The 27775-nt window shown below is 28.0% G+C and overlaps 3 protein-coding genes and 1 long non-coding RNA gene across 4 annotated transcripts; 1 reads left to right on the top strand and 3 right to left on the bottom strand.

Annotated features, from left to right (window-relative positions):
• Positions 1-2458: 2458 nt before the first annotated feature.
• Positions 2459-3145, bottom strand: LOC136089215 (uncharacterized). The gene is made up of 3 exons (XR_010642863.1): positions 2994-3145; positions 2741-2812; positions 2459-2618 (listed from the first exon to the last, which is right to left on the bottom strand). It is a non-coding gene; the product is annotated as an uncharacterized LOC136089215 (long non-coding RNA).
• Positions 3146-4588: 1443 nt separating this feature from the next.
• LOC136089719 (piggyBac transposable element-derived protein 3-like) lies at positions 4589-5901 on the bottom strand. The gene is made up of 3 exons (XM_065815786.1): positions 5655-5901; positions 5404-5559; positions 4589-5349 (listed from the first exon to the last, which is right to left on the bottom strand). The coding sequence occupies exons 1-3, from the start codon at positions 5899-5901 to the stop codon at positions 4589-4591; spliced, it is 1164 nt and encodes a 387-aa protein (XP_065671858.1).
• Positions 5902-13943: 8042 nt separating this feature from the next.
• Positions 13944-15833, bottom strand: LOC100209357 (heparanase). Its single transcript, XM_065816673.1, has one exon. The coding sequence runs from the start codon at positions 15817-15819 to the stop codon at positions 14368-14370; it is 1452 nt and encodes a 483-aa protein (XP_065672745.1). The 5' UTR covers positions 15820-15833; the 3' UTR covers positions 13944-14367.
• A 10694-nt stretch (positions 15834-26527) lies between these two features.
• LOC136089718 (uncharacterized) lies at positions 26528-27091 on the top strand. Its single transcript, XM_065815785.1, has one exon. It carries the CDS (start codon positions 26528-26530, stop codon positions 27089-27091), a length of 564 nt encoding a protein of 187 aa, XP_065671857.1.
• The last annotated feature ends 684 nt before the right edge of the window (positions 27092-27775 follow it).

Raw genomic sequence — 27775 nt, 5'->3', positions numbered from 1 at the left:
AATTATGTCAATAAATATATTTTAAAAGTGTAGAATGAACCAGTTATTGTTTTATTCATTACTTTTTATTAATGCTGAGCTTTTTTTTTCTTCATACCCTTTGGTACTTATTAGCCTCACTAGTGGTACTATTTGAACCTTCTTGTGGGTAATTAGTACCACCTTGTTTATTTTTAGTTTTTATTAGTGTGCTCTTTATTTTAATATTTACATCTTAAAATCATGATTGTTTGTTTTAGTTTCATCAATGCTTGTTTCTATCTAAAATTAAACTTTTTCCTACATTTAGTTTTATTTTTAATAATTTTTTTCCTTAGGGGGTACTATTTAGCCCCCTTTCCCCTACCATTTAAAAATTATATACGTTTATAGTTAAGATTACTCTTTTTTCGTATTAGATTCAATAACTAGATTTTACTATTATTATTATTATTATTATTATTAAAAAATTAATTATATCAGGAATATCTAGTTAGACTGTTTAAACTCTTAAATATAAATTAGATTTAATTTTTGAAGTCAAAATTAAAGACGTAAAGAAAAGATAATATGATACTTTAAAGACCTTCGAAAAAGTTTAATTCATTAACATCAATAAGAAGTTTTTTTTTGTTTTTTTTTGTTTGAATAGAAAAAGGCAACAATAACTTTTTACTGTGCGATAAAGTATTTAGTAGTTTAGGACCTCTAGTGGCAATAAAGAACTTCATAGCCAAATAAGGCTTTTTAGGTTGCTTATAGTTGTTATTTGAAAAACCTATAAGGCATATGTGATTAATTTTATTTATTTATATAATTGTGATTAATTTTATTTTAAGTATATTAAATATTTTTGGGAATTTTTTTATCTAAAACTTGTAGACAGAGTTGCCGAAATATTTAAGTAATAAACATTTTTATCCAAAGATGGATTTTCTATTAACCGAAGATGGATTTTCTATGAACCGAAGACGGATTTTCTATGAACCGAAGATGGATTTTCTATGAACCGAAGTTGGATTTTCTATGAACCAAAGATGAATTTTCTACGAAAACTATTGATTTGATTAATACAAACAAGCAACCAAATAAGTTTGAACACTATGGGTTCATAATCGGAATAGCTCTCTTTTAAAATAAAACAGTAAACACAAAATAAATCAATAAAAATCATTTAAAAACTATTCATCCAAAAATTATAATCAAACAATTCATAAAAAAAACTTGTTTTAGAACTAAGACTATTTGCGCAAAATGAAATTCTAGAAATAAAAAATTATACAAAAACTTCAACAACTACGAATATGTCATTTAAAATTATTGATTAAAAATCATTAAATTAAATATTAGTTTCGAGGTTTACGATTTTAACTATTTATTTTTAAATTACACCCGAACTATTTCTTGAACCTTCAATATTAATTCAATTTTATTGCTGATTAAGTAAGACTTTGTAGATCAAGAACACATTGATTGTTTTTTTATATTACTGCAACATCATGTTTGCCGAAATTTAAAAGATAACTTTATGTTATTACATGCACTTTAAATTTAATTGCATTAAACACAAAAAAACCGGATAATCAACAACAGATTAGTTTATCCTGTTCAATCGATGAAGTGTGAACTCGAAATTAGAGCATCTAAATAAATGATGCAAAAATGCTGAATTGAATGCTAAATTGATGGTGCACGTGAATTTTTAAAGGGATAACTTTTGAAGTCTATCAAAAGTCAGAAAATAAGACGCTTCACAAGAAAAATACAAAATGTAGATACAAGACAATTTATTTCCAAAATGAATGCAAGTTTTCCAATATATACGTTGTTCGAATTTCGGCAACTGTACCCTGCAAATGCATCTTTCAATGAATAAAAGGTAATATTATTCAAAATTTACAATACCACGTAAGATTTAATTAAAATAACTATACTAAATAAGATATTATTTAAGGAAGCAATACCACATTATAGATGAAGTTAAATTTGCAATACCAAATGAAGAATTTAATAATAATTATGATATAGTACAATACCACATAATTCTAGAGAAATTCAGTTACACTATATGAATCAATTATAAAATTAATTAAAAAAAAACGAGTATTGTGTGATCTCGACATCGATACTGCAAGGTGCCGTACCCAAACCACCCAATAAACAAAATTTAATAGAAATTGTCTAGTAATAATGTAGGTTGGTCTTTGGTGGCTTTACCACAGGTTTGGAGGATTTACCACAGCCGTTGGCAGAGGGAAGGGGGGAAGGAAGAAGAGAAAACTAATAGCACTTACCATAACGCCTACCTTGAGTTGGTGGGGTGGACTTCTAACCTCTAAAAGAACTTCACCAGCGGAAATAACCCCTCTAGGACTTATTTCACTTTTCGCTCTTAATATCCACTCAACAAAAGAAGCACCTGTCCTGTTCTAATCCCCTGTTCAATGAACTCAGTTAAAGATTTTATCAAACAAATAAATAATTTTTTCGAAAATTTTAATTGAATAACTGAATAAAATCTTATAGTTGTACAATATAAAAATGTTTTATTGCAATTACTTAATTTTTTATTCGATAACGTTTTACTCCTCCATCGTAATTTTCATGACGGTATTGTGCTACTCCTCCGAACGCAGGTGCTGAAAAATTTTTTTAGCTAGTTATTAAATATTAAAACTAAAAATAATCCAAGTTATTTACAAACTTATACAATTTTTTTAAACAATTCTATTTTTATTCTTACCCATATAATTTTAATTACCTCCAGCATAATGTGGATAATGCGGTCCATGTAAGTACATCCCATACTCTTTAACTTTTTCTTTTGAAATGACTAAAATTTATTATTATCATCTTATCAAGGTAATTAATAACATTAACGATACATGATTAATTGCCTCATAAGGATTATTTGTCACACTTTACGGCAAAACTAGAGAAAATGATCCGAATTAAAAGTTCAGTTTACTCCAAATAAAAAACTTTTTTTTGATATTATGAGTATGTTCTCATACCTTCGTTATACGAAATCTCAATTAATAATATAAAAAATAAAAAAACAATATTTAACTTCATTTTTAAATAAAAAAATTCTATGCAATTCCAAAGCAAGCAATAATTTGCGGCACGCAATAATTTGCAGCACGTATCCAATGATCCTAGATAGTTTTGCAGCAAGTTTTTTTAAATAAGTTTATTTACAAAACTTTCAGTCTTACTATTGAAGTATCTTTTCAAAACACAACTTGCCGCATAAAGGCTTTTTATCTGTATTTTTACCTGTATTTTTAACTTTATGTTTAACTGTATTTTTAACTGTATTTTTAACTGTATTTTAAACTGTATATTAAACTGTATTTTAAACTGTATTTTAAACTGTATATTAAACTGTATTTTAAACTGTATTTTAAACTGTATTTTAAACTGTATTTTAAACTGTATTTTAAACCGTATTTTTTAACTGTATTTTTAACTGTATTTTAAACCGTATTTTTAACTGTATTTTTAACTGTATTTTTAACTGTATTTTTAACTGTATTTTTAACTGTATTTTTAACTGTATTTTTAACTGTATTTTTAACTGTATTTTTAACTGTATTTTTAACTGTATTTTTAACTGTATTTTTAACTGTATTTTTAACCGTATTTTTTACTGTATTTGTAACTGTATTTTTAACTGTATTTTTTACTGTATTTTTAACTGTATTTTTAACTGTATTTTTTACTGTATTTTTAACTGTATTTTTAACTGTATTTTTAACTGTATTTTTAACTGTATTTTAAACCGTATTTTTTACTGTATTTTTAACTGTATTTTTAACTGTATTTTTTACTGTATTTTTAACTGTATTTTTAACTGGAATTTTAACTGTAATTTTAACTGTAATTTTAACTGTAATTTTAATTGTAATTTTAACTGTAATTTTAACTGTAACTTTAACTGTAATTTTAACTGTAATTTTAACTGTAATTTTAACTGTAATTTTAACTGTAGTTTTAACTGTATTTTTAACTGTAATTTTAACTGTAATTTTAACTGTAATTTTAACTTTATTAAAGTCATAAACCTTAACCGTGCTATTTTGGTAACTAGAAGAGAAAAATTATACGAGTCTTGAAATTAACTTTAAATAGTCCCTAAAAAGCAAACAAACAAACATATAAAAAAAAATTTTTGGGGGGGGGGCGAAAATTTGAATTGAATGACTTTTTCGTCACAGTGAGCAGAAAAGGAAAAAAATATATAAAAATTTGGAAAATAAAAAATTAGTAAATTCATATATTTTTATTGACACTAGTTGCAGTAATTAGGCATTTATTCAGTTATAAAAACTAAATTATGCAAAACATCATAATTGGTCCTGAAAATTAATTTTATTTGTAACAAAATTGCAAAAAAAATTTGAACAACAATTCATATTGACTAGATAAATAATAAAAAAAATATTGATTCCTTCAAGCACTCGTGATATTTGAACTAGCTCAAACTGTCTAGTAACAAATACCGTATATATTGACTAGGTAAATTATAATACTGTAATTTGAAATCCTTTTTCTAAAACAAGCTTTTTATAGGTCTGTTTTATAAAAATATTTATAATACATTAGGTTATACTCCATGAAATTTCATGAAACAGTTAGATGTCGAATTAAGACAAAGATGAGCATCGCACTTAGTGCACTTGATTACTGGCGCTGCCTTACAACTTGGAAATCTGCATCTCCCTCTTGTTGTTACAATTGGCCAATGACCAAATTTATCATTTCGAATAGGTTTAGGGGGAATTTTAGTTGCAGCTCCTCCACCTCCCTTAGAAACCTTTGCTCTCTGAAGCTCATCAACATCAATTGATGGTCTACCTCGCTTGGTTGGAACTTTGTTTTCACGAGTAAGACACAGGGCTATTTGATATTTAAATGTTTGAAGTTTTATAATCTTTCTAGGATCCGGTATTCCGCTAAGTCTTGCGTCTCGCCTGTATGTGTTCCATGCTTGAACGACTATGGTGTCAAGTAAATGAAAAATCATCCGATGATACCATTTCTTTGATCGTACTGGATTTCTATAAAGCGCAATGAGCATATCTAGCAGGTCCACTCCTCCCATACACTTGTTGTAAAGTTTCACAACATCCGGACAATCAACATCAATTCTTTTTTTAGTCACTCTGTCATAACGACTTATTTTGCCAAGGGGTGCTATACCAGCATAAGTAGAAACTAAAATTACCCCACGGTTATCATACCACTTTATTGCTCGCACCTCAACATCATTGAAGAGAGTTGTATGAATAACAGACGCCCCTCTCCCTTTCTTTTTGAGTTCCTTATCATTTGGCACATTGCAACTAGATAATCTATTCAACCGAGCTGTGCCAACATAATGAATACATTATTTTTCACAAATTGATACAAGATTCATACCTGTGAACCAATTGTCACAATATATTTTGTGTCCTACATTCCTAGGAATGTTTTGAAGAAGTCTCAGTACAATATTTCCTGATGACATAGTATCAGGTTGACCAGGACAAGTTTGTATAGCCCCATCATAAATCTCAAAATTATTGATTAGTCCATCTACCCCGCATAACACAAATATTTTATAGCCCCACTTCTTAGGCTTCTTTTGATTATACTGTTTGAGCCCCTTTTGATTATACTGTTTGATTTACCTTTAAAAGGCACAATTTGTTCATCACAAGATAAATGTTCTCCTGGAACCATTTTTGAGAAGTTTGCATTCAATGCATCAGCTAAAGGCCCAGTTTTAAAAAGTTTATCTGAGCAGTTTTCAGGACGTTTCTCATTATCGACCACATGAAGATTTTTTTTTGTTGTTTCAAATCTCCTACGACTCATGACATCTGCTACTTTATCGTAACGCATCTCTCTATCCCAATACATTCGACTACAACTCATTTTTACAATACACATCAATAAAATTATTCTAAAGAATTGCTCAATTTCCTTTTCATTTACATCTAGAGTCCTATTTACATCACATTGTAGGGTATACGATTTGACTCTACGACAATGTTTGATAAAATTTTATCATCCAATTTATCACGAAAATATTGAATTGGTTCTTTTACGGGCTGACCTTCATGTAGCTTTCCAGTGAATGGAACATTGATAGTGGGTATTTCATCTGGATCCTTTCTTCACCAAAAAAACGAAGGAAAAAAAACTGTCAAAAACATAAATACACTAATCGTATAATCCTTACAATATTTAAAAATGCGGTATTGTAGTTTTTACAGCAGCCATTCCATGGTAATTGATATAACTACAGCTATGAAAATAGGAACCAAATTTTCAATAAAAAGGACCTTTTTTAACCACCTTAACGAATTCGTCACGAATGCATTTTTAGTCATTGTGTTCATAAAAATATAATAAATAAATTTTTTTTTGTACCATTATACTCTACGAGCAGTACATAAAAAGATATAATTATATCAAACACTTTCCTCTAAAATTTTGGCATCCAAGCAGTAACAAACAAAGGATAAACACACAAAACACTTTAATTGTTCACGCCTCACTGATGATGACAGTTCAAGTATGCATTTCTCATTATAATTGGCTACCCAGCATCACATGTTTTCTCTAAAGCCAATGAAATACGTGGGCTTAAACAAATTCAACCAATCACATCATTTCCCAGCTTTACAGGGAAAAAACCAGTGCACTACGATATCGTTACAAAGCACCATTTAGGGTTAAGAAACTTATTAATTCTAAGTTTAAAAAATAAACACAAAGTTCGCAACTATAACAAAATAATTAAAAAAAAAAAATGCAGAAACCCAAAAATTAATTGCTTTACAAATACTATTGATGTATGAACTTTAATATCGTGCAATATAGTTTATGAGAAAATGTAATTTAATATAATAACAATTAAATTAAAATAAATTTGAATTATTTATCTTAAAAATAATTAAAAAAGTAAGGCCCGGGTTTTACCTAAAATAAATTTTGGCTGGAAAACGAAATAAATTGTAATATGACAAAGCCTGTTGCATAAATTGATAATAGACACTTTTTATTCAGAAAGATGCTTCAATAAATTTTATTGATATTTAGTATTCGTTTAATACGTTAAATGATTCATTCTAGCTATAATAAAATTGATTTTCTTAGATTCTAAGTGTTTTTTTTCGGGATAGTAAGTACCTTGGTGATAATGTGCGTTAGTAGCAACGTTCGTTGTGTTGCAACAGTTTTATTTTATTTGTTATGTAATATAGCTACAAGATATTTTTACTTTTTGAAGAACCAGATACGTTTAAGTCATAATACAGATACTTTTAAGTCATTCCTACTTGATTTGAAAGTCAATCTTTTTAGCTCTGCTTTATTGTTACTGATAAGAATGCTAAATTAATTTGAGAAAGTAAAATTGTATTGTCTATTAAAAAATTTCAACTAAAGTTCAAAAAATAAAAAATTTAGTGTAAAGCAGAGAAAACTAAAAATTGGATTTTAGAAAAGCCATAGAACTAATTGTAGACTATTTTAAGTTTGGATTTGTTAACTCCAATTATGGTAACATTAAACGGTACCGATCGGAGTTAGGGTAAATCTACCGGAATGACTCTTTTATTCTTTTATCTTAAATTCTTAAAACATGTAATTAAATTTAACCTGTTAAATAATAAAAAATTTCTCCCAAAGGCTCTTTGATGTAGGTTTGATATATTATTTCTTTATTTGTATTTAATTACATAAACAAATAAACAAGGGGTGTCTATTAAAATTTACCTATTTAATTTGTAAACTCGTTTTTATCTGTTCTAAGAGACTAGCGAATGGCTATGAAAAGACTGCTATTGTAGTTTATTATTTTTTCATTTAGCATTGCATATGAAAGAACTATAGGTATCCTAGGTGAAAAATATGAAGTTTAAAATAAACCTACTATGACTATATTTGCAATAATCAACTATGCTATTTATGATATTAAACCCGAACTTTATACCTGACTGACTAAATAATGACTGAAGTATATGTATTATGTTTTACAAGACTAACTGAAAAATGAAGATAAATGTAATTTAAAAACTTTATATATTACTTAAAAGTACATTTGCAAGATTAGGGGTCTTTTGTAAACTAAAGAAGTTTTTTTTTTTATTGTTGTAAAATTTTTAAGAAAGTGGGGCCCTAATGATAGATTTTGGGGGGCCTCCGAATAACTTGTCACTGCACTGTATATTCATATATCAAATAAAGTATAGAATTGTTCTTATTTTAAAATCCTAAAAGTCTTATTATTTTATAAGCCTACAATCCTGCAAGCCCTTTTGACATACTTGAGCATATTTTAGCTATATTATGTAGCATTTTTATTACTATCTTTTTATTAGAGTTTTTGCTTGTTTGTTTGTTCTTTTAACAGTATTTTATGCCGTTGTACATAATATGTAAGAACGCTGAAACTCAGATCGGTAAGATCCTGTTACTGAGAACCGTTTAACAATACAATAATAATAAACTAATTATTTCAAAGAAATATAAAATACACAGTAAATATGGCTTAAGAAAACAATGCAAATAAAATTAGGCATCTAAAATATAAAGCACTGTTTAACAGTACAATAAAAAAAATAATCAAATATTTTAAATTACGTTCAGGAAGGACTTATATAAGAGGATTAAGATCAAAAGAGCTCGAATATGTTATCAATTGAGAAAATAACTTTTCTGTTTATTTTTTATAGTAGAAAAATTCTAACTTTGGGAAAAATCAAAGTTTTTTAAAACTATTTGGTTCCACAGAAATGTTCCACAATACGATATAAAAGATCTTTGAAAATGTTTTTGCAAATAATGTTAATGCGAATAGTTTCTCATTTCCTAGATAATTGTCGTTTTTGGGCTTTATTGGATATAAGTTTTAAAAAGATTCAGATGTGAAGTTTATTTTGAATTTAAATATAAAGCAAAGAACATTAAAAACAATTAGTTGGTATATATCAAGAGAATTCAATAAAAGAGGTTTTACACGATTATAACGATCTTTAAAGTTTATTAGACGTGCTAGATGGTCTTGTTGCCAAATTTTCTTCAATAAGAACAACAAGAAAAAGTATGACTTAAACTGTTTTCATTGAATATTATTATATGTCAGGCATATCATTTGGCATAAGATTTTTTTGATTTTGGATAAAATAGAGCCCATTTAGTTTTTTTTATGTTAATTGATAACTTATTTGACTTTCACCATTTTAAGAATTTAATTAACTCCATGTTTATGTCATTAAATAGTAGAGCTAGGCTTAGGTGGACCTTAACCCTAATCCTGACCTAAAACCCAGGACGTTTTTTTCTTTTGCTTTTTTTAAACTTAAAACATTTTTTTAGGTAGCGGGCTTGCACTACTAATTATAAAATTTGATAAAGTACCCAAGGAGCGGTAGCAGTTTCTGGTTCCTAAATATGCGGAAGGTAGCGGTAGAGCTTTCAAATGTTTGGTAGCGGTGCCTAGCTCTGTTAAATAGTGTTATGATATTATTATCAGACATCAAAAATTTGTGTCATCAGCAAACATTACTGCTTTTAAATTTGAGGTTTTATAATCATTAATATAAATGAGAAAAAGGAGTGGTCCTATATAGACACCTCATGTTGTCTCAAGGGGGGACATTACATGTTGTATCAAGTAAATTTGTAGAGGAGGACACATCAATTTTCACATAATGCTTATAATTGCTTAAATAGCTTTTTAGTAGTTTTTGAAAATTTCCGCCGTTTCCATATTATTTAAGTTTTTTAATAAGAAACTAACGATCTATCGCGTCAAAGGGTTTTGAGAGATCATTTAAAACTCGAAGAGTAAATTGTGATTTCTCAAACTTACCTGCAATATTTGAGGAAACGCTATTTTTTATCGGTGATATAAACTTTGTATCAGTGATATAAATTTTGTATCGGTGACTTAAATATAAATTGTTTTAGCAATTATGACCATACAAACACCAAAGTATTTTTTGACGATATGATTCTCGAGACATTCGCTAACAAAAGCTACAACCTATTTCTAAATAAATTTCTTAATTTGTACGACAAGCATTTTCCTAACAAAACTAACCGAATTAAAACTAAAAGACTTCTCAACCCTTGGTTCTCAAAAAACCTTTTAAAGTGTTCGAAGCGAAAACGAAAGCTATATATACGTTTTATTAAACCAAAGAAAGATCGCGACAAGCATAATTACTTACCAAGCGTGATTACCGTTGACGACTCTCAGATCTCTGATGATAAATCGGTAGCAACAAAATTTAATGAGTTTTTCGTAAACATAGTTCCAAACTTAGCCAGTAAAATTAAATACACTCCTGTTCATTTCTCGAACTATCTATCGAAGTCTGATAAAAACTTAGAATTTAAAAAACTCACTAGTAAAGAACTTGAGGATTCTATGAAAAAACTCAATACTAATAAAGCAACGGGTTATGATTTTATTTCAGCAAGCATAATCAAAGATTGCTATGGATTTATTAAAGATGTTTTATTAGATTTTTTTGACAAATTGCTCAATACAGGTGTTTTTCCAGATAAACTTAAAATTGCAATTATTACACCCATTTTTAAAACAGGAGACGAAAGTCTGGTTTCAAATTATCGACCTATTTCAGTGTTACCAGTTTTTCTAAAATCCTCGAGCGTATCATGTATAATAGGCTATTTTCCTTTTTGGACGAAAACAATCTTCTTTATTGTAACCAATATGGTTTTCGATCAAATTACTCTACGGAGCATGCACTTATGCAACTTGTTGAAGTTATCAGTGGAGCATTTTCTCATAACAATTTCACTTTAGGTATATTTCTAGATTTGTCAAAAGCGTTCGATACCGTTAACCATCAAATTTTACTAGATAAAATAAAATATTATGGAATATGCCATACATACGATAAATGATTTACCAGTTACTTAACTGATAGAAAACAGTTTATATCTCTAAATGACGGTTTTCAGACAAACAAACTTAAAATATTATGTGGGGTTCCACAGAGCTCCATTTTAGGTCCTCTACTATTTCTAATATACGTCAACGATCTATATAAAGCATCAAATACTATGTCTACCGTCATGTTTGCAGATGACACCACTTTATTTCATTCTCACAATAACATTATTTCTCTATTTCAAGTTGCAAACAATGAACTAGAACAAATATCAATCTGGCTTAACGCAAAACAGCCTATCTTTAAACACTGTTAAAACTAAGTTTTCCTTATTCCATTCTAAACGAAAGTTTCAATATATTCCTAAATCCTTACCAATGCTGTATATAAATAACATAGAAATTGAGCGCTCTTTCACAAATAAATTCCTTGATGTCTTAATAGATGAAAACTTATCCTAGAGAGATCATATGAAAATTATATATTAGCAATAAAAACTCAAGAAATGTTGGTATTTTATTTAAAACCCGTTAAATCTTAGACAAATCTACCCTAACTCAGCTATATTTTGCATTCGTACATAGTTATTTATTGTATGGCAATACTATACTCATACATACTCCGACCAAAAATCCTCAACATTTTATCCTCTTGCAAATAATTACAATTTTCTTTTGCTAAATTTAATTTTTTTTTTTATTCTTGCTAAATTTAATTTTTTTTATTCTGGCTAAATTTGAATTTTTTAAATTTTTTTTTTAATTTTAGACTAACGAAAAACGTTTTAATAAGGCGTCTAACGTTTGTAAAAAATGTTGAAAATTTTTTAGTGTTACATAAACGGGCAGCATTGTTTATTTATTTATTACCCCCACTTCCCCTATATATTTATTATTTATTCGGCACCTCTGAGCATTGTGTTGTTTTTTTTCAAACAAGGTTATATGCTTTACTTTAAAAAATCCCACACCAATTACTAATTTTAATTTTTCTAATTTTGGTGGTGGTGAAGAAGAAGAATCTAAAATACTGTAAATGTTTGAGTGAATAAATACGTAAAAGGTTTTCTAGCATGAATGTATATTTACATTTACAGTGAAAAATGCAATTTTTTTGAATGACGAATCACGCATTTTGTGTTTTGGCAAAAGAAAGCTTGTTTTTGAAATTATAGAGAAGAAAATAATAAAACTTTCAGTTTGATAAAGCATCAAGATTTGTCTTTCAATCGGACTTAATCAAACAAAATCCTTTAGCTTTTCACTTTTGTTTGAGACAAAACCAACAACCGGTTAATACAAAAGCAAAACCGGTTAGTGTTAGTTCATATACTAATAATCATATTTAAAAGAGTAACAAGATACTTTTTCTCTTTTTTAAATCATACAATAATATAATAATAATAATAATAATAATAATAATAAAAATCTTAGTTCTATTGATTGTAGTAAGTAAAAATAGTTGATTAATAAAAATATATATACATAAAAATAATATAATAATGAGTAGATTAATTATTAGTACTCAATAATAATAACTAAATGATTGATAAGGATGGTGTCACTCAAACAGAATTCTAGTTAAAAGTAGTGACACCAGTTTTTAAATATAATATGATTAATAATACGCGTACGCACATAGAACATAAATAAACTAAGTAAACATTTAAAAATCATACTTTGATGATAATAATAAAAAATAAACAAACATGAAGTTAATAATAATAGTTTTAGTACTCTTAATTAAAAAAAAAAAAGAGTATATTTTAAATATTAAGTGAAAATCATCTCAAAAAGTTAGAACAAAATTGTTCTCAGAATTTTTTTAAATTGATTTTGCTTAAGATTAAAAAAAGACGATAAAGGTGTTTAAAGTTGTAGTTTTTTGAACTCATTCACTATGCATATAAGACTCTTGTTCCATTCACAAATGCACTGATAAACGACAGAATGTTTATCATACTTCTGAGTTTTGAAAGATGGTTCACTAAGTTTTCCATTATATATGTTTCTAGTAGAGTATGTATGTATTGTTCTACTTTCTGTAAAAAAGTCTGTTATAGAAAAATTTTTATTAAAAGAGTCAAAAGCAAAAAGAAGATAAGCAAATTTTACAATCGCTGGAAAGGTTGGAATTTTTAGTTTTTTGAAAGATTCTGATGTTTCTGACTTTAAAGATTGGAAGTTTAAATCTTATGGATTGACGTTGAGAGGACATCAAATTTGTGATGTGATAGTTGCCATTTTGACCCCAAATTTGACAGCAGTAGCTAAGATGTGATAGAAATAATGCACAGTAAATACTCTTTAGCGTGAATTTATCGACATAATAACGAATTATCGAAAGTACGTTGTTAGCTCGAGTTATTTTCTTGCGTAGCTCATCAATATGAAAATACCACGAAAGATTGCAGTCAATCAAAACACCGAGATAGTTGATATCTTTTGTAGGATATAACCGTTTATTATTAATTTTGATTTGAATTTTAGAATTGTTTTTTTTTTCTAGAAGATGAAAAAAAGATTAGTTCAGTTGTTTTGGTGTTAAGATATATTAGGTTAGCATTTAACCAGTGAACAATACCATTTAGATCCAAATTTATGTTTTTACAGTGAGAATTATACAATTAGTTGATATGCAATAGTTTTGTGTCATCAGCAAATAGATGAATTGACGAGAAGCGAATAGAGCTGATTATGCCACTAATATAAATTAAGATCAAAATATAGTCAAGAACAGAACAATCTTAAGGAACACCACACACAACAAGTTTGTTAGTAGAATTATAACCATTAATACTTACAAATTGTTTTCGATCTTTAAAATAAGATTGAAGCCAGTCACTTACAACACCACAAATATCATAGTGTTCTAAGCATTCAGAGAAATATTTATATGCATATTTATAAGCATACAGAGAAATGTGGCAATTATAAAAAAGTTGCCACTTTCTAAATAATTTTAAAAGTATTTAGATGATTTAACGACCACACCTTTAAAAAAGACATGAGTGGATTATTTAACTTAAAAACATTGACAAGAGGCTTTTAAACAAAAAGCTTGGTCCTCATATTGAAAAATATTTACATTGTGATATTAAAATATATATTAAATATTACAAAGCAACTAATTAATATTATACTTCTAATGAATATTTTTGTACAACATCATTATAAAAAAACAAACCTGTAAAGCATTATAAAACTCAATCAAATAATAATTAACCAAAATACTAAAGCAAAACCAGTCTTTCCGGACCCTGAATATTGCATGTATTTAGGTAAACAGAACTTTATATTTTTGTTGATACATTGTCTGTTATGTATATTTCGGATGTTACGGATAAAAAGAAATTTTTTTTATCTTTATTTCAACATAGTCATAAGTTGTATTACAATTGTCATTAGTTATATTACAATTAACATGAATCACCTATAGAGTTTGTCAAAAAAGGAAATGTTCAAATTTATCAAGCGACATTATTTTCTAGCGGTTTAGATATACACACTTTTGCGTTTGAATCAATCAAAACAAAGAAGCCATAACTCAACGGAGGTATAATTAACGGCAATTTTGTTTGAATTGGTTTCAAAAAAGGCAATTTTGTTTTATTAAGCATTTCTAAAATAATACCGTTAAGCGTAACATTTCCATCTCCTATGTTTCCGTTGGCTGGTTGAAGTAAATACTGATCGACATAATGGTTATCGGAATTTAATTTATTTGTAACGTTAATTGTAGCATTTTCTTTGTTGTTAACGTTAATGGCAATTAAAACAACTGAACCAGACTTATATAATCTTTGTTTAACACTAGCACAATGTGCATACACTCTTACTTTTCGACCGAACTTTAAATATCCAGTTAAATTTAAGACTATTTGACCGACAAGTCTTTTATACAGTAATGAGCTCCAATAATCAGGCGTTGGTTTAAATTCCTGGTTAATTAGCGAATAGTTTCCACCTTTAAATGATTGTCGTAAAACGACTTTAATTCCCATTTGAGCAGCCAGACCTAATTTATCTAGCCAAAGAAAACCTGCAGCAAAACTGTCTCCTGTACCTTTAACTCCTCCAAACGTAGTACTTGATGTTTCTCCTATCCATATATTTGGAGCTTTAAAACGACTACCAACAGATTTTTTTATTATGGAAATTGCTTTTAATCCATATTCAAGAAAAGTATCGAGATAATCAACACTTGTAAAGTTTACAGGACTAATGTTATCACTTCTTGGGTAATAATGATGGAACGTTATTGCATCTAAAACGTTATTTTCAATCGATTTTAAAAAAGATTCAAAAAATCCAAGACGTGTTATAGATCCTACATCTGGACCTAGTAGTTGAACATACCTGGGTTTAAAAACATCATTAAGGATTCCACGTAATGTTTTAAAATCCTTTGCCAGTTGTGGCGGTTTTAGTGTATAATTAAAAAGAACTGGAAAATTGTCAAACTCATTGCTAAGTTCAAACTTGATTTCATAGTTGATGGCAGCCATATATTTTAAAACTTCTGTTACGTTATAAAAATTCCATGAGCCATCAGGATATCGGTTGAGCACATTAAGTCCGAAAATAAGTTTCCATTCAGTTTCCTTTGCGAAAGAAATCAGAACTTTTAATTTTTCTTTGTTATAGTAAATATCATTAATACTGACATTAATGAAATCAGCTCTAGTACCTCCAAATCGCAAGTAAAGGTCTCCCTCTGCAGAAAGTCCTTTCCCTAAAGCTATTAAAATGTCTGATTTAAATTCGTTAGTAAGTGCCTTGTAATAAAAATAACTCGCATCGATTGTCAACGATAAAAATTCTTTTTCAACCTCAGCTGCCGCTTTTTCAAAGTTAATACTCAAATTTATCTCTGCTGTAAATCCATAATTTATTGCAAAGAAAAATATCCAATAAAACATTTTACTTCTAAAACAAAAATTATATATATATATATATATATATATATATATATATATATATATATATATATATATATATATATATATATATATATATATATATATATATATATATATTATATATATATACCGTTATTAGTTAAGTTACATTTGAAATCAGTTTTGATTATTATGTTATTTAGACTATATAAAAACGTCATAAAATTTAATGTTGTTTTTATAAATAAAGTACCATCACAAAGCGACAAACAAACGCTATTGTTGGCAAGACAAAATGTTTGTGAAGCATCAAAAGCTTTACATTCCTTTTACAAAAAATTAAATATGAAACAACTTTTACGTTTGAAGTATAAAAGTTGTCTTCAATATGTAACAATTCTCTTTTCACAGACTAAACCAGTTACCACCATAATTCCCATTTATTTGAGACATTTAATGTGATACACTATAAGTTTACTTGCTACTTCCACATCTGTGACTCGTTGTTTAGTAAAGACTTTTTTAGTTATTTTATTACCTCCCTAAAACAGATTTATTATTATTTTCTTTATGATATATTTAGAAATCTAATGAAATGTCTTTAGACAATTATTACAAATTTCAGATCTACCTTAAGTCTCGTAAAAATGATTAAACAATTGTAATCACTTATTTTTCGACATCTATAATTTCATCTAAACTCCATGCATTATTTTAAATTAAATAAGTAACGAAAAGTAAATATTTTATGGAGAGATTAATATATAGTAATCATTAAAACCAGTAATATATACTTGTTTATATATCCATGCTTTATTTTGTTTTTAAATTCTTTTTACAAAACGTAACAATTATCTTATTACTAAAAACTTTATTCTTATTATTTTTGTTTCTGCCACTTTTTGTAACAACGTTTAGCTTGTAACTTTTAAAGATTTATGAAAAAGTACTTTAACTCAGGTTAATAATTTATTTGGGTAAATATTTCATTCATCTGAATGAATTATTATTCAACTGACGTTGAATGTGGTCATTTTTACCATAAATTACTTTAAATTAAAATAAAACTTTGTAAAACTTGACACTTAAGTAGGCATACAAAAACAGTTTTATTGTGAACACTAACGCCGGGCGAACAGTTTTATTGTGAACACTAACGCCGAGCGATTTAATATGAAACCTAAAAGATAAGAAAACTTTAATTTAACAATGTGATAGCGTTGTATTAAAGTTTTGTTTATATTTAAAAGAATATTTGATGTCAGAAAACAACGGAAAGGTTTAACTATTTTTTATGAAGTAAAAGAGACCATCACAAAATTTTTGCTACTTCTAATATTTTTTATTAATAAGTTTTTATTTGGTTTATTAGAATAAAAAACCAAGCAGTTTAAATTTTATTATTCCAAATACGCGTTTAAATAAAAATATTTGAATCATTATCGGAACGCGAAAGAAGTCAATAAAATAGTCTTCTAAAAATGGCAAGTAGATCCAAGATTAAACTAACTGTATATACTAATATCAGTGAATAAAAACATTTTTACAAATTTCTGAACTTAATGTATAAATCTATTGTACCACTGTGAATTTGGGGATTTAACATTATAGGGGAACCTGTTGTACTTTTAACCACTTTTTGTTTCAGGACGTTTTTTACGTATTCTATTGAATAAATTTAAACCATTCAAACTTTGTGATGTTCTCTAATATTTTGCGCAAAAATTATCGTTTAGATTTTTTTCTCATTCGATCACGAAGTATCATTTTTCCGCGTTTTAAAAAATAAGTCAAGTAGTCAAAGGTGCATCATGTACGTTGTACCTACGATCGATGTGTGTTGTTCTACGATAGATGTGTGTTGTACCTACGACCGATGTGTGTTGTTTTTATGGCTAAAATATTATTATCATAAAATGTATGTAAAAATCGTGCAATGTTTGAACCTTTTTAATATTATATTTTGTTGTATATCATATAAAAATTTTCGACCAACCTCATGTCAGTAAAAAAAAACTTGTTTAACTATTTTGTAAGCTAAATTGTCTTAAAGATCAGAAAAATCCTTAAACCAAAGACTAGATTCCCTCAAAGAAAATATCATTTTAACACCATTATATTTTCTTTAGTTACAAACCTTAAAAGCGATAGAATTGTAAATAGTTTTTTTTCTAAAATATTTTTTTATCATTTTGGATAATAAGTTAATTAAAAGCAAAAATGTATTTCTATAACTTATACTAACCTATATTCATTCACATATGATCATAATGCCTTTTAGAGAAAATATTTCAATGGTGCCAGCAAAAATACATTAATAAACGAGTATAACATATTAGATATTACAAGAGGTCAGATCAACATCAAATATAATCAAATATAAGATACTGAAATCAAGATGAACCATGACTTTTACCTGGTGGTGAAAGTATCACTCATAGTTATAGTTATCATATTGTATACATTTTTTACAAAAGTCTCTTGATTTCTTAAGATCAAAAACTTCTATAACTTCTGCTATACAAAGTCTAGAGTATTTTTTTTCTGCCAACTTGACAATTAAGAAATTTCCAGAAACAATTTCACATTAAATATCAAGTATATTTATTCAAAAATCAATTTTATCAGAACTTTAATTATTTATACACCTGTCAGACTGGCTCAAAATTATCTGTTTTATCTTTTTTTAATTTGTCTCAAAGAGGACTTTTTACATTTTTGGATTTTAGATTTTGAATTTAAAGCAACTTTAATTTCAGGTGTATCAGTTAAAATAGGCAACTTTTCCTCGCACCATTTTTAGTGGTAATATTTCTTAAGTTAGTTTTGGAGTGAAGCCGTATTATTTCAGGTGAAACAATAAATAATGTAAACTCATAGGAGCCATTTCCCGTAAAACAATAGACAATGTTGATGGTAAAACATCGGGATCAGTTTTAACATCAATACTATCATTAGAAATGCAAATTTCAGTATTTACTATTGAAATAAAAACAAAAACACAAATGAAATTGGCCTGATAGTAACATTTACAGATAAAAAGATAATATCAGTAAAAATATATTCATTAAATGGATTAAACCCAGTTTATTTAAAACCGTTTAAATTATTATTTGGAACAAAGGCATTAAAATAAGCTTGACCAATAAGGTAAAATATATCATAAATTGTAACTGGGTTGCCATCATTGTCTGTTGATATCATTTAATTATTTACGGCACTTTTATTAAAAATGTTTTAAATGGTCCAAAAACACGACGATTGAGAGGTTTGCGTTTTATGGGTTGTGTGAGATAAATTGTTATTAAAAATGTCACAAACAGTAATTGAAAAATGTCAGATTTTTCAATTACTGTTTGTCCATTACTGATAAAATGTTCAAGAAATTGCACAAAAATGACTTCATTTAGCCATCCAGACTTACTAGCTGATCCTACACTTCTAGGAGGACAATTATTTAATATGTAGTTTTTATATTTAGCACGTTGAAATACAAGTAGTGGCGGGATGCTTTTCTCAGTAGTATTAATGACTGCAAACATTGATACATTATTGCCAAAACATGATGAAATTACCAGAGAATGATCGGTTACAAAAATCAATGGCTAACTATCAGGGATAAAGGAATGATATGATATAAAATGTATAAACGCACAAACAAAATAAATATAAATAAATAATTGAAACTTTCGTTTTTTTGTGTTTTAACTCTCATTTTTTCATTTTGTTTTATTAATTTTTTATTAAATTTTTGTTATTATTATCATTATCAAAATTAGCAAAAAGTAAATCTTTACTTTTTTTAAACAACAGCAAAATCCGTTTCTTAACACTAGTATTCATACCTAATTAGCAGACAATATTGGCGTAATATTGTTAATGGAAACTATATAAACAATATTGTGCCAATATTTTTTGCTATCAGGTAGTGTTAAATTAATTTATGTGTTTATAATATAATTAAAAAACAAAAATAGTTAAATAAAAAGCTTGAAGAAAAAAACTCCGTGGTTTGAGTACATTTTAGCATAGAAAAATAAAGGGAAGGGCTTGTATTTTTGTTTTTATAAATATTGTATGATTGTTTCCAAAAATGTCTCAATCGAGTTTAAGTTCAAGAAAGATGGCAATAAATCAAATGAATCGAATGAATTAATTATAAATAAATTATTTTTTAGACAGTTGTTACATTATTGATCTCAAAATAAATAAAATTTATATAAGTAAATAGTTTCTAAAAATGGTGATATGGGCGCCCCTGAATTTAATATTTATTAAGTATGCATATATATATATTGCATGTTCCGTGGAACCATTTTTTACAATTATTAACTTACATTATACATTCTTTTGCTTCCCCGGTTTTACTTGACTACTCAAAAAAAATAACAGAAATGGGTGCCCCAAGCGCCCCTAAATTTAATTTTTATTAAATATACATAATATAAAAATTTCTTTGGCTTCACCTGGCTTTACTTCTTTTTTTAAAATAAATATATAATTTATGTATGTAAATTAGAGATGTCTCGAATATTCGGTGACTATTCGGCAAAATGAAAATCGGTACTATGAGTGCTAACTGGCATAAGTGCAAACTGTCATAAGTGCAAAATATAAATTAGATTATGTGTGAAATGGCATAAGTGCATCAAAAGAATTTGAAAATATTGGCATAGAATTCGCATCTATGTCAATCTTTGCAACTGCTTTGCACTTATACCAGTTTGCATTTATAAAATTTGCACTTATTTCTCTTAATATAAAAGACAACCGTATAGCTTACATTCCCATTGAAGTTAAACCATGCTTTAAATTCAGATTATAGTGAAAATAGCATTTTTAATAAGTTCAGAGTTCTTTGTGTTATCTATAACAACTTCTGAAATTACATCAGAAATGCAATATATACCTGAGCTGGTTATTTTTGTAACCTTTTTGAATAGTTTGAAGAGTTTGACTTTTATACATAAATATAGTTAAAACAATTTAATATATAATAACTAAGTATAATAACAAAATAATTAAGTCATCGAATGTGAGGTGCTTCGGCCGAGCGCCTTGCCGAATATTCGATATTCGGCAAAATCAGTATTCGTGACATCTCTAGTGTTAATGAGTGCTGTAAATAGCCTTAAGGGCGCCTCTGAACTCACTGGTACACAAATAATAGTAAATGTACGGAAAAAGAATTTCAACACATTAAATTACAATAGCTTTTGAACTTTAAAATAGTAATACAGTATACTACAATAGTTATTGTAATTATGTTTTATCAAAACAATATAGTTATGTAATAGTTATTGTAATTTGTTTTTATCACAGCATCACAATACAATAGTTACGGTAATTGTTTTTTATCACAGCAATACAATATATTAGTTTTTGTACCATAGCATTGGATTTTAATGTATTGTTTAAGCAAAAACAATGCAATAGTTATTGTAATTGCTTTTCATCACAGCAATACAATACTAATGAATATTTTTATTATGGTTAACCATCTAGGACTTCTTTATATTTCCATATAAATAAAATTTTTTCAATATCCTTATTCAATTATAGTTACGTAAAAAGTATATAAAAGTCGTATTGAATAAAACATATGAATAGATTAGTTTGAACATTTTATAACAAGAAAGGGTTCCCTAATGTCTGTTGCAAACACTTTGTGCACAAATAACGTTTGTATAAAGAGCAGCAATTTCTAATAAAAAAAGTTATTAAGCAGCCATGACACTGTGGTAAGAGTTATGTTTTTAGAATACAGAAACTCTAGACATGATGCCTGCTTTGGGGATAAAGCAAGACTTGTAAGAAATACAGTATGTACTTTCTTATTAAAAGCTCTTCCTCGGTGGTCTTCCACAAAACCTTCAGGTCTTCTTGTAGCACCTTGATAATATTTAAAATCAAAATTGCGTTACTTTTAAACAAAGGAATATGTTAAATAGCTTCATTTGAGCAAGTAAGTTTATAAACTTAAGGGCTTTAAAAAAGACTTTCTTGCTATTTCTTTAAATTATCTTTAAGTGAACCAAAAATCTCTTTGAGTGTATCAAAAATGATAGCTTAGTTATTAAGGACAGCTTTAACTGGCTTGTTGCGTCCTTTCCCATGTATAGGATATATTGTTTTTAGTCGCTGTTTTGAGCCAGTGTTTTTTTAAGAAAAGCAGAATAAACATTTAAAAAAATATGTAACCATGTAAAAAGTCATGTAAATATGTAACCATGTAAAAAGTTATGTAAATATGTAAATAAACATGTAAAAATTATATAACATTCCGAACTTTCATTAATTAGATTATGACCAATTACCATGTAATTTATGTATTATCAGAAAAAAGCACAACCATAGTTTTTCCTCCTAAAACTGTTACTTTATTACATCAAATAAAACTATTTTCTTTTAGTACAACAGTCTTGATTAAATTAATTTAGGCAACTTCCATATTAGGCAAGCAACGTCTTTTTACTTATCTGCATTTTGAACATTATTTTTTTCTTTGGTTATATAGTAAATGTTCTGTTTTTCTTTTCTAATATAATATCTTCTAATATAATATCTTCTAATATAATATCTTCTAATATAATATCTTCTAATATAATATCTTCTAATATAATATCTTCTAATATAATATCTTCTAATATAATAATATCTTAAAGAGTATAATGAGCAATTATAAAAACGATCTTTTAAAATCTCAACTTTATGTTTCATATTATCCATCCGACACGTATATCTTACAACTTTATGTTTCATATTATCCATCTGACACATATATCTTACAACTTTATGTTTCATATCAGCCATCTGACACATATATCTAACAAACCTAAAATATTATTCGAAAAGATCATGCAAAGTTTGCACCCTCTTCATTTTGAGGGGGTTGGAAAATCGCTTATGTAATTTACAATATTTTTGAACGAAATTTAAAATCTGTTGATAAATTTAAATTTAGTTTAAGATAGTAAAGTTGAAAATTTGACTACGTCAGAGCCCTCACGTTTGGACAGGGGGCAAACGTTTTAGGGTTTTTTGTTCCCAGATCTCCGCCATCCCAAAATTTTGGGATGGCGGAGACCTGGGAACAAAACCTATGCAAAATGAGAAAAAGTCTTTCTCATTTTGCATAGGTATGAACATATTTAAGTTTGAAGTTTGCACAATAAGCAAAAGTGTCCATATGAAACATCAAAAAATCCTGCGGGCGACCATGAGTACAATATAAAAAATGTAAAATTTATTACTTAAGGAAAATATAAAAGTATACTATTTACTAAAAATATTGAAAGTATGAAATCAATTTGGAATGGTTTCTTCCATATAATTGATCTTAAACTTTACAAACATATCCCAAAATATCATCCACTAAAATAATAACTCAATAACCAATGCAAAAGGCATCAAATGTCTGATGTACCAATGGTAAAGATATCAGATGGCAGGTGCACCAATGCAAAAGACATCTCTATATTTTTTAATAAAACGTGTATTTTTTTCACAATACAAAGATGTCGGAACTCATCTGTTTTTTTGCTATTTTATGTCAAAATTAAAGCAGAAGTTTGCTGTTAAACTTGCAAACTAATTTTATATTTATAGCCGTGGCTAGGTTTTATCACGCTTATACCCCCAATTTATTCAATATTCCAAATATGAAAGACTAATATTATCTAATATTATAACTTATTATTATTTTTCTTAACTTGTTTTGTTACTTTAGAAGTTGAATAAAAGATATATAAAAAAATATACTAAATAAAACAAACATGATTGCTCCTAGTCAAAAGATTTAGAAAAATCTTGTTGAATTAGGTCAATGTGCTAGTATCAGACGCAAAAAATATTTTATTCTCTTTTCTACCTTCCTATCTCATAGTGTCTACAGTTGCCTTCATCCAAGTAAACACAAATCAACAAAGTTTAAAGGATTGAAGATCTGAAGAATAACTACGTTAAAACTGTTTAGTAATAAATGAAGCTCATTTTAGTGTGTGATGATCAGAATCATCTGTGAAAATCCTTGTTCGCATTTACTTGAGGAAATAGAGATAGTTTGTTGAATTATCTCTATTTCTTTTATTTCCATCAAAATGAACAAAATTTTTATAACATTTTTTTTCGCAAGGTATTCACGGAATCCAGTTATAATTTTTTTTTTATTCAACCGTAGTTTTATTGATACTTCTTTTTTCAATTTCTCCAAAATCTAAGCGTTATTGTTTTCTATCCTATCTTTTTAGTGTAAGATGCAAGCATACTGAGTTAATTCAATACCTTTGTCAGCAATTAAGCTTTTCTTAGTGACTCATTTAGATTTTTTTTCTAAAATTTTCGTTTTAGGTGTCCCAAGAAGACCTAAGGGTCGTGTCACAGAGCACCGCGAAAGAACATTTAAATAAGAAGTTCACACCTCCTTCCTTGTTGATGGAACAAAATTTGCCTGGGGCTCGCTTTGGACCCTGAATCTTTTTCTTGATTCTAAAACAAGCGCTCTAACCATTGCGCCACGGCCGCTTAATTTATGTTAAAGTCATTTGGATCAAAAGTTGGATCAATTTTGCAATTTTTTTCGTGAAGTAAAACTCCATGAAAACGGAGATTGTGTGCAAAAAATAGTGCAAATCTGTAATAAAGTTTTCGTTAGGTAGTGTTAGTTTGATGCTTTACTGTCCCAAAAGCATAGGAAGCACAAATATTTGATTTACCTACCTTGTAAACCAAGAAGGAAGCCAATTGTTTTCAAGTCTCCACATACATTTTGTCTTTTTTTCAAATGCTTGTTAAAATTGGATTTTCTGATTTACCTTGAACGGACCAATGCTGTGTTTTTGAGGAGCGTAATTCAATTCCAATAATTCTTGAAAAGCATCACCCAATCTAAGATTCATTCAATACTCGATAATTATCCTCTTAAAACCTTTTTCTTAATCTTTTAAAACCTTATTTTTTAATTTTATTTTAAACCCTTCTTCTTTTTAATTGGATTTTTAATTTTAATCTCTTATAGGATCAAACACCGCTGCATCGAAATTTAACTGTGACTTTAAAAAAAACATATTTATTATAAGTATAACAGAAGAAAATTTTTGAATGAGTATTTGACAACACTGCTTTTGCAACCTAACATCACTACCGTACCATCACATGTTACAGAAACTAAATAATTCTTGAAGTAATCTTCTTGAACAACAAAAAAAGAATAGAGTTACTTTATGTCTTTTTGAATGACAGGAATAATGTCGAAAAATGAACTTCGGAATTGTGTCAAATACATTAAAAAAAAAGTCGCAAAAAAAAGGAATAGTGTCACAAATGAACTTGATGAATAGTTTCAAAAACAAAAAAAGGAATAGTATCGCAAATGAATTTAATGAATAGTGTCGAAAAAAAAAAGGAATAGTGTTGCAAATAAAATTAATGAAGAGTGTCGAAAAAAAAAAAAAAAAGGAATAGTGTTGCAAATGAATTTAATGAATAGTGTCGAAATCAAAAAATAAGAAATAGTGTCGCAAATAGTGAAAACGGAATAGTGTCGCAAATAGTTAACTTCAGCCATTGCTTACTCGTTTAGCTTATCTTTATAGCATACGGCTTTTACAGAAAAAAAAAAGAAAAAAACAAAGAATAAAGAAAGAAAATATTACTACCAAACTCCAAACCCTCAGTCGATGTAGTAGCACTCCTTTGCGGCAGCAGGCTATAAGATAGTTGGTGTATGTACTTAAGCCCCGGGCAGCAGGCTATTTCAGTATGACATCAGACATGTTATCTAAACATTTATAAATGTTAATATTTTTTTATTATTGTTACTACTCATCAAACTCCTTTGGGACATTATTTATCTTTTCTATTTTCGACACTATTCATTAAATTCATTTGCGACGCTTTACCTTTTTTTTATTTTCGACACTATTCATTAAACTCCTTTGCGACATTATTTATTTTTTTATTTTCAACATTAAATTCATTTGCGACTTTATTCCTTATTCTGTTATTAGACAATCAATAATGCGACAATTTGCGACACTATTCCTTTTTTACCTTTTCGACAATAAAATTTCCGACAATAAAAATTTCCGACAATCAGAATTTTGCGACACTAACGGGTGATGCGGAAGTTATCGGACAAATCCTAATTTCATTATTTGAGCATAATAATTAGTTTTTGTAGTTTTATGCGTAGGCATAAACGTTCTATAAAATATAAACTTTATTATTTGAAACATAATTATTTAAAAGGAGGTTAAATGAAGCTGAACGAGAATCTTTTCGAAAGCGACTAAAAATGTTTTTTGTAAATAAACCTAATATAAAAAAAAAAAAATCGTAAACCATTTTGAAAAGGAAGGAGTTGCTCGAAGTATATGATAACCTAAAAAGACTTGAAACTGTTCAATCATTTTCTGATAGAAAGCACTCTGGTTGTCCGACATCCTGGACTAGAGAAAAGAAAGTCGAATTAACGAGACTTGTCAACAATCGAAAAGGGGTCAGTCAGAGAAAAATAGGTATTAAATTCGGTGTAAATCAATCGACAATTGGTCGTCAGTTAAAAAAAAAGAATATTAAATATAGAAAACGTGAAAAGACTCCAAAATACACTATAGAACAACAAATAAAGGCAAAGAAAAGAAGCAGGAAACTAGTTAACCAACTCTATAACACAAAATCGCCTCTAGTCATCGATGACGAAAAATAATTTTGTTTTGCAGGGGACAACATGCCTGGAAATTCTGGATACTACACAAACAACAAAAAGACATGCCCAGAAAGTGTTCGTTTTATAGGAAAAGAGAAATTTCTAAAAAAATTATTAATGTGGATAGCCATATCTGACCGTGGTATGTCCGAGCCATTGTTTCGTACTTCCAAGGCTATAGCGATCAATTCATCAATCTATATTAATGAATGTTTAGAAAAACGACTTCTTCCATTTATTCACAAGTATCATGGAGACTTTAACTATTTATTTTGGCCAGATTTAGCAAGTTCTCATTATTCCAAAGATTCTCTAAATTGGATGGACCAATATGTCTATTACGTTGATAAAGAATCCAATCCCCCAAATGTGCCTCAAGCACGACCAGTTGAAAATTTTCGGGGACATTTGACACAGAAGGTTTACGAGGGAGATTGGCAAGCTTCAACAGAGCAAGTTTTGATTGATCGCATTAAACTAAAACTACAAGAAATTGATTTAAACTTTTTACAGTCGCATATGAAAGGCGTCAGAGCAAAATTGAGATCAATTGCAGATGGTGGTGTTTTTTCATATAAAAAATAATATATTTTTATTAAAAGATAAATGCTTTATTTTAAAAAAATATAATAGTAGTTTGTTTTTTTATTTATAAATAAGTTAGCGACGTTTTTATTTTGTCCGATAACTTCCGCATCACCCGTTATTCCGCCTAACCGCCTTTTTTTTCCTTTTTTTTTTTTTACATTCATAAAAAATAATGAATAATAAAAAAACGAAGAGCTAAGCTACTGTGAAGTTCTGTCCACTCAAAACCATTTTTAGATGCTTATTTAAAGGTAACCAAAATAGTCGTCGAAAACAACTAAATGTGCGTTCTGTTATTACAATAACGAAAATTCGAAAAGGTCATACTGGTAAAGAAAATAATTGTGACCGAACTTAAAAATGCTACCTCCGATGAATATTCCAGTTTTTAATGAATTACACAAAAATGTATATAACTTAGTTATATACATTTTTGTGTAATTCGAGGCGCAAAATATGCCCTGGCATCATAGCATCAAATAGGATCATAGCATCATTAAATGGCGTTGTTACGGTAATTGAAAGCGACACAGGAAAGGTTATAGATCATCGTATACGATGCAATGTCTATTAATGTTGGTAAAAAAAAAAGGTTCAGATGAATATATTCCAACTCTTAAATGCAACATAAATTATATTGGTTTAGCTATTTTTGGAGGGTGGTCAGGGTTGGTAAAAAAA

Source organism: Hydra vulgaris, chromosome 13, assembly GCF_038396675.1.
Source record: "Hydra vulgaris chromosome 13, alternate assembly HydraT2T_AEP".
Classification (NCBI taxonomy): Eukaryota; Metazoa; Cnidaria; class Hydrozoa; order Anthoathecata; family Hydridae; genus Hydra; species Hydra vulgaris.
This window is presented reverse-complemented; position numbering and strand designations above follow the sequence as displayed.